The sequence below is a fragment of the Acanthisitta chloris genome, unplaced genomic scaffold, assembly GCF_000695815.1.
Source record: "Acanthisitta chloris isolate BGI_N310 unplaced genomic scaffold, ASM69581v1 scaffold43919, whole genome shotgun sequence".
NCBI classification, from domain to species: domain Eukaryota; kingdom Metazoa; phylum Chordata; class Aves; order Passeriformes; family Acanthisittidae; genus Acanthisitta; species Acanthisitta chloris.
In genome coordinates, this window is record NW_008692760.1 from 10,198 (window position 1) to 22,995 (window position 12,798).

At 48.2% G+C, this 12,798-nt stretch overlaps 1 protein-coding gene across 1 annotated transcript in view; it reads right to left on the reverse strand.

Moving 5' to 3' along the window:
- Positions 1 to 203: 203 nt before the first annotated feature.
- DEAF1 (DEAF1 transcription factor) overlaps positions 204 to 12,798 on the reverse strand; it is a gene marked incomplete at its 5' end in the record, with an annotated part of 17,210 nt that continues 4,615 nt past the window's right edge. The window contains 6 exons of the mRNA XM_009082771.1: positions 204 to 308; positions 890 to 979; positions 7,185 to 7,435; positions 9,794 to 9,922; positions 10,635 to 10,763; positions 12,450 to 12,576. Coding sequence (XP_009081019.1) covers positions 204 to 308; positions 890 to 979; positions 7,185 to 7,435; positions 9,794 to 9,922; positions 10,635 to 10,763; positions 12,450 to 12,576 — 831 coding nt within the window. The remainder of the gene's footprint in view (positions 309 to 889; positions 980 to 7,184; positions 7,436 to 9,793; positions 9,923 to 10,634; positions 10,764 to 12,449; positions 12,577 to 12,798) is intronic.

The following is a 12,798-nucleotide window of genomic DNA, read 5'->3' on the forward strand; positions in this document are numbered from 1 at the left end:
TTCCAGATGAGGTTTTCACAGTCTCTGTATTATCCAAAGTTTCGGAAGAGGATTGGGAGTAGACAAATGCTGTCACAGTATCAAAGAGTCAATCAAAAACGAGTCTGCTAGTGGGGGGAGTGCTGTGTGCACAGGACAGACCGTTCCGTGGTTGCCGATCCAGCCGGCCCGTGCTGCCCGGAACGGCTGCAGAGGTAGGTGTGTCACACCGGGACCTTCTCCATGACACTGTCAGTCACATGCACCTCATCACCTTGCACTGTCACCGTGGCTGACTGGCCACAGATGTGCTGGTGGTCCTTCCAATCCTGCCAGGGGAGAGCAGAGGGAAAGGTGGTGAAGAAAACAGGCCCTTGGAAAAGCCACTGGAGCTGACAAACCTTGTGTGGAAGTGTTTCCTCCAGCAGAGCTGGGCAGAGCAGGTCTCCAGTGCCCCACAAACCACACCAGTGAAGGAGGGGAAAGGAGACACACACTGGGTTGATACTAGAGGTGGAATCAGACTAAGCAGAATGCTGCCTTCACCATCCAATCCCAACACAGCCCCCACAGCTCCCAGCGAGGTGTTTATCCCCTCATTTCTGGTGTTACTGATTTTTTGGATCACTCTTGGGAAGCTCTGTGCAAATCCTGGAATTTTCCCTACCCCTTCGACCCTGACCCAAGCCCCAGACCTGTCCCATCACTCCAGCCTTGCTGGTGATCCCGCTGGCAGGGTGGGTTTGGAATGCCTGACCCACAGGGTTGTTCTCTGGCCATTTGGATGCCACACATTCCTGTCCCATGCTGACATCCCTCAGGTGACAGCCACAGCTGCCTGGCCATCCCCAGGGTCACCCAGCCCTCTCCAGACAACTGAATCCCAACTCACAAACACGCTGATCAATACCTTCCGCTGGCAGAAAGTGGAGCAGTAGTTGACCTTGTGGCACCCTGTGCACTCGTTGGTGGCCTCCCGACCGCAGTTGACGCAGGATTGCTGTGGAAAGGGATGGACAGTGTCTGTGTCAGACAGAGCCACCCAGGGAGGTCACTGAGGCACAGTAACCTGCTGGAATGTAGCAGTGGGAAAGCTCAATTCCCAAAATACCCTCAGCACACCAACACAAAAAACAAGCCCAGTGGCTTCTGGATATGCCCTCAGAGACCTGCCCTCCTCGCTGTTTTAGCAGAGATCCCTTTGGAAAATGGAATGCACCTCTGTTTTCCTTTCTGTCAGGCAAAAAGCCCTTCAAAACTGTGGGTGGGACACTGAGGGGTCATGGAAATCTGTCACCACCACCCCAGGAACACCTCCCTCCATGTAGGCCAGGTATCCATCAGTCAGGTAACTGCAGGCTTCACCAGGAGCTGGGTGTATCCCATGGGCAGGTGTATCCCAAACAACCAAGTCAGGCTGTGCACAAGTCACGGACACCCAAGGTCTGAGTTTATCCCAAATTTAAAGGTTTAAAGGCAGATTTGGTTGGTGGTTTTGTAGGGTTTATATATGTCTGAGAGAGCGTCTGACGAAGGACAACAGGAGCAGGAATAAGGATGGGACCCTTGAGTTTTATCTTTCCCTGGTTTTGGAGAGGAAAAAGGGATCTGCTTCTACGGGATATGCTCCTTGCTCCTTTGCCAGTCAGCAGCATGGCTGCATAAGGAGTGTCCCAACAGGGAAACAGGAGTAAAATGAAGAAGGCTATAATGGCAGCAAGGAATTAAATCCAGAAGCAAGGTGAGATAGGATTCACGGGTAGAAAATCACACCTGCTTTTCAACGGATGCTTTCGTGTCTATCGCTTTAATCTCCTCTCAGTGACACCAATTAACATAACCTGTATACTGAGGAGGAAACATCACTGAACTGCCACCAAAATAAGCACTTCACAGAGCATTCTGCTTCCAGCTCATTAAAGCCCTGACAAATCATTAGCAGCTCGAGCAGCAGCAACAGGAAGCATTGCTGGGCTGCGAAAGCACTGTGGGCTCTTTGGTTCTTCCAGCTCCTCTTCTGCTTTGAGTGCAACCACCCCAAAAATCAGTGCCCTGATTAACACCTGCTCACCACAGCACCTGCTCACACCTTCCCATGCACCCGCAGTGAACAGCTGATGTGGCTGAACTGTTTGTGCTCCTGATGTACAGGGAGCCAGGGATTCAGGACACCAGAAATGCCTTGAAGCTGCAATGTGGGACTTGCAAAGCCTGTCCCGAGGGGACACTTGACTGGGGCTGTTTGTAACCTCTGTGGTATTGGGAAATGTGGAAAATACAGTGTGTGGTTGTACCCAGAGAGCCTAGAGAAGACTGAGTAACACACACAGCTCTAAGAGCTTCAGTCATGGATCCTGAACTAACTGCCATTCCAAAAGCCAGAGGGAATCACAGAGTCATGAAAACCAGCTCACAGGACAGAATGGAAACAAGTGCCTTGCTGTCACAGCTCAGTGATGGCCACCCATCAGAGCTGCAATGCCACAGCTCAGAGGTGAGTGAGACTGAGGGACCTGGCCAGGTGACAGTGAAGGAGTGTGAAAACCTGAAAGGTAAGGCACTGCTTAGAGCACTGACCCTGCCAGGGAAGGCTCAGATCTCTGCCAGAAGGCCAGACAGAGCAATGACAAAACATCTGCATCTTTAAAAGGAACAAGACAAAGACCAAAAGACTCTTCACAACACACACGACATCCCCAGCTCACCTTGATGATGATTTCTGTTTTCCCATCCACATCCTCTGTTTGTTGGAATAATTGGCTCTGGTACTGCTGCAAGGAAAACACACCAGACCTGTCATTTCCCAATTAAGCATGATGTGAGGGGTTGGAAAGGGCTCTGGGTCCCCACGCTGAGCTGAGTCTGTCCAGCCCAACACTGCAGCTGCAAGAGGACAGAGGGGACACTCACTCCTCCCTTCTAGGAGAAGGACACTGTCACCGCATGTGACAGGTGAAGAATCCTGTGAGAAAATGGCCTGAGGTGACAAAGTCCTGGTTCAGTACAGCATTTCCTCCAAGCCCAGCTCACCTCTCCATCCAGCCACATACTCCTCCTGAAAATGGGGAGCTTAATTGCCACAGAGGAATTGCATCCCAGACACATGAGAACCTAGGAAGTTAGCACAGGAAACACAAGGAGAGCACCAAGATAACAGGGCCAAGTGCCACCTTCTGGGGCTGAAGTTTGGGTCAAGTCCACTGATCCTAATCCCCTAAAAGACAGGGATAGCACAGCCCAACAGAATGGATTAGGGAAAAAATAACAGAGAATTAACACACCCAAGACTTCAGAAACAGCATTGATCATAACCATTACTCCTCCTTGTAAGAGTAGAGTAAGAGAGCTGTACAACAGGTTGTGACTCCATCACTGCTCCAGAGGTGACATTCCCAAACCACCTCAGCTGTGTGGCACAGTCACTTCAAACAAATTCAGGCCCAACCATCTGCCTCGCCACACTCAGCAGCCAGCACTGCTGAGGGACAGAGTCCCACCCCAACCCAATCCACACCCAAACCCAAATGGATTACATGCTAACCCTGGATTGAACGTATTTGAACAGTTAAAAAGTCCAAAAAAAGCCAAACTCCACCTTCAGGCAAAGCAGGTTCACCCAGGAGTACGACCCAACATATAAGGAGATTAAAGGCTTAATTTACCAGTGTATCCATGGCCTGACAGCACAGTATTTTTGTCCTATGAAACCACAACCTTCAAAACCTTTCTGTTACCATGATATAAATGAAGTTAAAAACCTCCAGGCAGGTGGAGGCAGTGGCAGGGAAACCTCTTGCTGTGGGTGTGACTCAGTTCTGCCTTATTTGACAAGATAATTCCAGCCATGCAGAATCCATGGAGAAGGAAAAGGTGTGCTAAGAGATAGGATCAAGCCAGACACATGCAGATCCCTCACAAAAAACAGCTCCAGAAAACTGATAACATCCAATTACCAATGGTTTCACTGCTACTCTGGAGTATAAAAGCCACCATCTGCTGACCAGTCATGTTTCCTAACTGCCCAGCCCTTTCTAGCTTAATTTCAAACTCTCCAGTCCAGAATTGGTTGATTCTTTCTAGAAGAGAGTTCAGATGTCCCAGGTGTTTGCTGATTTAATCTTCACCCTTGCTTTCACAGAGGCTGAGCTCCAGAGGCATCACTGCTTTACAGAGTGATAATCACATTCCAACACTAAGCCTTTCAAATTTATACACAAAACCCATTTAATGTATTTCCTGAGTACCTTTATTATCCTTCAGCAATTTTGCATAGAATTTGGTGAGTCTGTGTATTCTCCCCATCCTAACATTTATCTGGCAAGGCTTAATGCACACTCAAAAAAGTGGCACTGCCCAAGCACACAGGCCCCTGTGTCACTCCTGCCTTCAATCCTGTCCTGCAAACGGCACATGTCTCTTGCAAGAGACACTGACCCTTTGTGGCCCCACTCACCCTCTTCCTACATGTCTTTCCCTTACCAAAAAATGCAGTGAAGCCAACACTGAGATAGTAAGCAGAGGATCAGATACTGTCACAACCTAATAACTGATGATAGTGGAAAACTGTTTCTTTAACAGCCATATGCAGTTCAGCCAGAGCAGTTATATTTACCTAATCCCACACAAAATGCTGCAACTCAGAGAAAACTCACAAATAGCTCAATATTTTCCCTTTTTGCAACACCACAAGGCAGTTCAGAAGTCCATACAAACATGGAGCTAGAGGGCTCATGGTTTGCTTTTCTTTCATGATGCCATTCCCATGACTTCTAAGTGTCCTCAGAGGATCCTGCCACTCTGCAAACTGGCACACAAGCCCAACCACTGCCCAGCACAGGGCACAGCTTCTGCTGTTTGAAGCTAAGGCAACCAAAGTGCTGCTGAATGGGAGCAGAGGCTCATTTGTGATAGTTAATGACTCCAAAGCTCATTAAAAATAATTCTAATACGTGAAACATACTACAGTGAGTGTGCAATATACAACAAGGCACCTAAGTCTGTGCATCCAGTTGGCAATCAGCTTGCTCCTATCAGATCTCTCTAATCCTGCTCTGTACTAAGTCATCCTTCCAGGAAAAGCTGAGTCTGCAGCTCTGTATCATGTAATCTGTGGCACAGCCTTTGCTCTGCAGCTCTGACATGACACAATCAGGGGTGGCAGGAAGGTTTCCCATTTGTTCACCTTTGGAAGTTCTGTCAATGGAACAAACACTAAGTGGTGATTGAGCACCAATTTTCTTCACATTAAACTGGTCCAGCACAAATCCCCAACGTCCAGGGCAGGAAGACACCTCTGTCTGCCTCTCGTCCACCGTAACTGCCAAAAAGAGCAGTGGGACCACACATACTCTGGGTGGGAAAGAGCTGGGAAATCATCCTTGACCACCACAAAAGCAAACAGCCAATTCCTTGACATTCAGTGTAATTGCTGTCCCATACCCAGACACACAGACTTTTGTCCAAATATGGAATTCTCTAGCACAAATTCAGAGATAGCTACTTGTGATACTGCCTGGATGGCTCCAGAATCCACCACAGTTTGGAATTGTCTGGGTAATAAAAAATACCACCATCAGTGAGTGTGTGTACCAAAATGTGGAGGTGCCCATTACACACAGAGTGGGGACACACAAGTGCCAGAACTGGGGATGCAATAGTTCCTGGGAAAGGGGTTCCCTCTGGAAATGAACACATGTTCATCCTTCCTATGTAAAGTCAGCACTTTAATCCATTATCAGGAGGGATTTTAACTCCTGCTCCCAGGGCAAGAAGGAAGTATAAGTACACCAAAATGAGCTGCTTTTGGTGAGGGGAAGGAACTGAACCACCATTCCAGAAACCACCATGAGGATAAACAGAAGGGAAGACAGCACACGGACTGGAAAAATTGCAGAGTGAAGTTAAACAAAGTCAGATGTTTATCTCTAAACTGTGCCAAAGTTTCCAATGTTTCAGCATCCCATGCCCTGCACAGCTTTCCAGGAGCAGCCAACCCAAACCTGGGCAGCAGCACCAGCACCCATCCTGCCTGGAGGGAGGCAGGGAAGGATTAGACTCCCAAGGTATCACACACCTGCACATCAAGGATGCAGCGTACAGGAGAGTTTAGCAGAGCCAACGTGGCAAAGAATATCAAGGCCTGTCCTAGGGGTGCTCAGCTCCCAGCAAAGTCTTCCCACACACAGCTCCTCCAGGCCTCTCACTGCACACTTGTGCCTATGGATTCAGTGGAAAGCTGATGTTAGCAACAACACCGATGGCAAAAAAAAAATGTGGTGTTTGGGATTTCAGCAGTTCCAACACTGCTCATCTCTCTCCCTCCAGCAGCTGTCCACACCAGCAGCTGTGGATCTGTGGGAGAAGGCATTCAGCATGGAGCTGGATTTGGGTGCATGCATGAGCTGGTGGGCAGAAGAATCCAGGATTCCTACCATGCATCAGTTAAAGAAAAGCAGAGAGAAGAGGGCAGTCCTTGTGGATAATCCCTTGGAGGAGTCCAACACTGCTCATCTCTCTCCCTCCAGCAGCTGTCCACACCAGCAGCTGTGGATCTGTGGGAGAAGGCATTCAGCATGGAGCTGGATTTGGGTGCATGCATGAGCTGGTGGGCAGAAGAATCCAGGATTCCTACCATGCATCAGTTAAAGAAAAGCAGAGAGAAGAGGGCAGTCCTTGTGGATAATCCCTTGGAGGAGAGAAGGGTGATGGGTACCAGCTGGTGCTTCCGTGGTGCCAGTCAGCCTTGCAGCCCTGCTACAGGGCTCGTGTGGGATCAGCTTTGCCTGCACAGTGCTCAGCCAGACACCTCTAAACGTCACTGCTTCTCTCCCCTATAAACTCTAGGATAAGCTGTTCTGCTTATCCCATCAAAAGCCTCTGATAGCACAGCTCACCTGAGAACTGCCACCGCATGCCTTAACACTCATCAGCTTTCCCAGACCCAGACTCAGTGCACACACCCCATAAATTTACAGAGAGCTGATGGAAGAGCTCAGTAACACCAGTCTGTGTGACCAGCCCACTGCCCACAGCACTCTCTTTCCCCAGGATACAAACATATTGGAAAGATTTCCTTGCTAACACTGCTCTCAAGACTTTGAGAAGCAATTTCTAAGAGCTACCACTTTTCCAGCCAGTGTTCTGCTCATCACTCAGCCCAAGAGGTGCCCCTTGCTGAGCCCTCTCAGCACCTCCAACACAGTTACCTCTTTCCTCTCCACATCAGCCTGGATTTTGGCCTGTGTGACAGCAGCCTCACGGAAGGAGGAACTGGCCTGCTTGGCCTGCTCAATCAGAGTCTTCAGCTGCTGTGCTGTGCTGAGCAGGGAATTGACCATCTCCTCCAAGTACAGCCAACTGCGCTGCTCCGTCACCTCCAGCCCATTCACCACCGACGGGGACATGGCCTTGGTGGGGGTCGTGGGGGGCACTGCCAGCGCAGGGAGAGAGGTCAACACTGCAGAGACAGGAACAAAAATCAGAGAGAGAGAATTAGGGTGTTTCATTTCCACAAAGTGGGGTTTTCTGAGGGAGTGGGTTTCTTTTTTTGTCTTGGTTTCTTTTTCAAAATATGCTCTGTAAATTTTCCAATCTGGGAAAGGCTTTCCTGAGCAGATCCTTTCTTCTGTCAAAGGGTAGAACAAGCCCTTGGGCACACTCAAGCCCATAGGGCAAGAATACCTCCTCTGACCTCCTGTTTGCTCTGGAAAGGGTTTAGCACCTCCCAGCACTGCTGTGGACAAGCACAGTGAAGAGGTGAAAGCAGCATTCCCAGAGACTCCTCCACCACTGCCAACGTTTCCCTTAGCTATGGCTGAGTAAGGTCAGAGTAAGTCACTCAGTGATCTAATACTTTCTGAAATATCCTCATGTTCCTACCCCGATGTCAATTTTCAGGTTGGAAACCCACAAAACTCAGGCACTGACCCACACCTCATCTCTGTGCTTCCTGAATTCTGAACTTAACCATAACCCTGGCCCAAGACTGGAATAAGCCCCAGACAGTTACCATCACATCAAAGTGAGTGTATTCCAAACAGGCACTTTCCAAAGCCATGGCTGGGAAGCCCTATAAAAACCATGGCACTGAAACAGCTACTCTTCACATTAGGTTTGCATGTCCACTGGGAGATCATGGTATGAGGAAATTAAATCCAGATCCAGGAACTCCATGACATACAGTGTAAGCTCAGCTTAGGTAACGTTCCAGGAAGAACTGGCTTTACTTTTCCAAAATGTAACTCTAGCAATAAATACTCACCATCTGCCATAAAATTCAGTCCAAGACATCCCCATCTATCAACAGTTGACCTCCATATTCCTCACTGAACTGTTTACCAGCAAAAAGGAAGGTACCACCAACTTTGGGGCTCTGCAGACTTACTACCCCAAAATCTACCACCAGTCTGCCAGGCAGCAGGTCAGGACAATGCACTGACAATGTCCCTCAGCATCTGCAGTGTGACCAGGGAGTGCCAGCACAGCTGTGACTCACCAGTGTTCTCACTGAAACAGACAATTCTTGGATCCAGATGCTTTTCCTTGGAACCAGAGTTAAGAAATGTACTAAATGGGAAGTTTGTCAACAGAATGTAGAGGCTGAAGTGTCCAAAAGGCACTTCAGTATCATTTACTTAAGATGCACCTGTAAATACTGTCCTGAACAGCAACAGGCCAACACACCTTCCTGCCCACAGACAGGGGCTGAAATTGCAGCAGTTCCCCACAGCAGTTCCACTGGCAGTGAACCTCTCTTCACAAAAGTATCTGCAGACAAACCAGACTTCTTGCAGGACAGCACTGAACACAGAGTATGTTCCAAGACAGTAACTAATTTAGCCTTTTTTCAACCCTTTTAACCTCGTGGCTGGTGTTATTCATGGAAGCAGCAAAAGCTGGAACAATCCAGCACTGATCTGGAGTGACAGAACAAGCCTCAGCCCTCAGGTACTGCAGGTCCCCGTGTCAGGTGTGTGACCTTCCTTGCCAGCTCCCCACACAGGTACACAAAGATTTCATGGTAAAATGCCCTTAATTAAACCCGTAATTCCAATCCATTTGCACATGAGTGGCCTGGAACTATTTGCACTTAGATATGAGCATGAGATAAACGGGTCTGTTTTATCAGTGGCTGTTTGCAGAAAAGCCTTTCTCACTCTCCATTTCCAGCACAATATTTATCCCAGTGTGGCATTTGATAACTTATCTAACAGGAATTACTTCCAATCCCTCGTTTTGGCACAGGTACATCAGGCAAGAGAAAGCATTCACCGGTGATAAAACAATCAATGTTTAATTAGTAACATCAAGATCTAAGGCTTAAACCCAACAGGATTTGACTCTGAACAGCAGAAACATGCTGTGCTGCTCCATAAGGGGATGGAAAACTGATGCCTAACCTGCCCCAAACTGCCTCCAGCAGTACCACTGGAGCCATAAAGAGATGTGACAATGTCTAGAAAAGCTTCTGTGATGCAAATTTAAAGGGGTTGGTTCTCCTCAGATCAAACAATAGTGCCCAAGAGGAACAAAAGCCTGGAAGCAGGAGCCTTAGGAAAAGCTAGGACTGCAAGATTTAGAAAGCAGGATCACAACAGGCTCCTCCAGCAGAAACCAACAAATCACAGTTCTCCATAATGGAGTGAAAAACTTCCCACAGAGGGGAAATCTCTTTGCCCAAGCCTTAATAACCACAAAACTCACAAGCAAAACAGAGCAAAGTTTAATCCTCTGACTCAATCTTTGCCTTTGCAGAGAAAGATCAGAGGAAACTGAAGCCCTGTGAGGTGTCTGACCTGCTGGTCAGCAAACTTACCGATCTTGGGATGAGATGTTGGCAGCGCAGCCTCGGGGAAGGGTGAGATCTGGCAGTTGTCCTGGTAACTGGGATAGTGAGGCTCTGGGTGGGCAACCCGGCATGGCTGCTGGACATTGGTGTCCTGGACTGCAGGAGAACAAGGGCATTAGGAATCACTCACACACCTGACAGGTGCTTCCTATGCTGCTTTCACCCCTATTGTTTTACATCTTATACAGGTTTCTACACTCTGTGGTAATTCCCAAGGGGTGGAATTGAGAAACAGTAGCAGGATCTCACAGAGCCAGCAAGCAAGTCAGCCTTGTCCCGATTCCACCATGCTCTGCTTTCACCTTCAGAGCCACAGGCTCCTCCCACACACCTACATACCCACAGTAATCCCAGCCCCCAGAGCAGGATCGTTCTCTCAGCAGAGCTCACAAGCCCCATATGAATCAAACTGGAAGAACTGACGTGTATACCATGCATTTATATTTGGGGTGGTTTATTCTGGCATTTTCACGGAGTTTCAACCCTCAGCTAGTTTTGGGGACTTCTGCAGTATTTTAGGCTAAATGAGGAGTGACAAATGACAGAGATGAGCACAAACCCTAGGAAGTCAGCAGAGGTGAACATTAGCAGCTGCCACACCTAGGAAAAACCCCTTTTGTGCAACTGGTGAGACTTCTAACAGCTGAGATGATTTCCATGAAGGACAGCAGGTTATGCCATCTCCCATGGGAATATATCCTTCGTGTTATCCTATCCATCCAAAATGCTTCTTCCCACAGCAGTGAGCATCCAACCCTCTTCTCCTTCTTCCCATGGCTGTCTACGAGACAAACACCTCAGCTCTTACCAGTGGCTCCAGTGAACACATCCCCCTGGGAAGGACTTTCCGAGATGATGGCCGTGGCCTCCACGGTGGATGCGCGGTCGAAGGTCAGTGCCCCAGAGGTAGTGATCTGCCCAGAGGGAGTCACCGTGACTGAAATATTAAAGGACTCTCATAACTAACACTCAGTGCGGAGCCCACGGCCGTGCAGCTGCTGATAGCTCTGTGCTGCACCATCCAGAGCCAGGGAACTCACAGAGCAGTCACCAGCTTGTGAGAACCCAGTCTGGATCACACCTCTGACCAAGGCAGCTGGAAATGGGAATAAAAGCCCTGTGGGTTTCTGAAGACTCTGCTGTGCTCCAGGGCTCTGGTTATTGTCTGGGGTATGATGCCAAAATGTTAATTTACAACATAATACCTCCCAAATCACCACCTTTTCAACTCCTTTATGAGCCAGAACTTAACACTCACCACAGCAGTTCAGCAAGGCCACAAACACCATCAGTTTCTGGCTGATCCTAATTGATGGCAATTTATCATTCTTGCTATTAAATTGACACAAAATCCTGTGGTTTACAACTAATTCCTTGACAGCTGGACAATTTCAGCTGTTGATAGAATGTGCTTGGAAATGAGAGGAACAAGTCACAAAATCCCTTTGAATGACTATACCTGAGTGGCTCCAGAATGTTTAAATCCCTTTTTAAACAGGAGTAATTAACTTTAATTGGTGATGGGCTGATTCTATGGGACACTGCTCAGCCAGGAGGATCTTTTCCCAAACAGAAATTCAGTTTTAAGGCATTGTGACTGCATATTCATGGCTGGTGAGGTATGTGGCTACCACAAGAAGCAGTTCTCCCTCCCAGTGCCAGCACGTGCCCAGGTGCAGCCTCACAGCACTTCACATAACAAACCAAAACCTATTATAATACACAAATAATACCTGGAATAAACATATTTGGGGATTAAAAGAACCAAACCCACAAAACAACTCTGAGAATCCTTGTGTGTTTGTCCTCCTACTGTTGCCAATGAGATAACCTCACTGTTTTGTTCCTATTTTGGGTTTCTGTTGCTTCCTCCCCATTCTCTTTGTGCTGTTACCACTCAGATGACGCCAGTGCAGAGTGAGCAGGAGGACACAGGGATGTGACTGGGAATGTGTGAGCTGGATGAGCTTGCAAATGAATTTCTGTTCTCATACAGATGGTTTGACAATCAAGCCAGTAAGTAACAAAGCATGTCCTGAATGCTGGAGAGGAATGTGTAGATGGAAGTGTCACTTTCTGCCCCCTTCATTAACGACTCTCAGGCTGGGGGTTTCATTCCAGCTGCTTCCAGCCTTGTTCTCCTTGTGTTGCAAGGAATAGCACAAATCCTACTCAAGCTTCTGCAGCCCAGGGGATGGAATGGGGATTTCTGGCAGAGCAGAGAAGGGCCAGCTTTCCCCTCAACCTCATTCCAACATGAGGAAACTACCCAATTGTCACTTGTGAAAAATCTACCTGAAACCCACTATGGATCAAGGCCACAACTCCACAATTCCACCTGCACTGCTGGCATAAGAACATGTACATGGGAGAAAATAACCATGGAATGACAGAACACTGAAATGGTTTGGGTTGGAAGGGACCTTAAAGCTCCTCCAATTCCACCCCTTGCTATGGGCAGGGACCCCTTCCACTATCTCAGGTTGCTCCAAGCCCCATCCAGCCTGGCCTGGAACAATTTCAGCTGGCAGTTCCAAGGGGGCACTGACAGACAAAGAATATCTGGTGTGGCAATTCCTCATCAAAGAAGTGCAGGAATTTTTACCAAGAGAAGAAAACCTACAGGTGGTTGCGGCCGTGGCAGGAAGCAGAGTGATGTTTTTGGGGCAGCTCTTCTTCGCTGGAGTTGCAGGAACTTCGTTGTCTTTTTTCCGCCTTTTATATGGCACAAAGAGTCGTACAGGGCCACTCTGGGCAGGACAAAAGACAGGGAAAAAGGAAAAGAAAAAGGAAAAGGCATTAGCTGAGGCTCCTCCATGGAGACTCTGGCTTTACTCTCACCTTTTCAGGTGCAGCTAAAGTCAAGCACACAGTTGGATGATGTGTGGTTGGCCACAATTGACCAAAAAACTTGGCTTTCCCAAACCAAAAGAACTTGGGAAGGGGAGGGAAGTTAAACTCAGCTCCCTCCT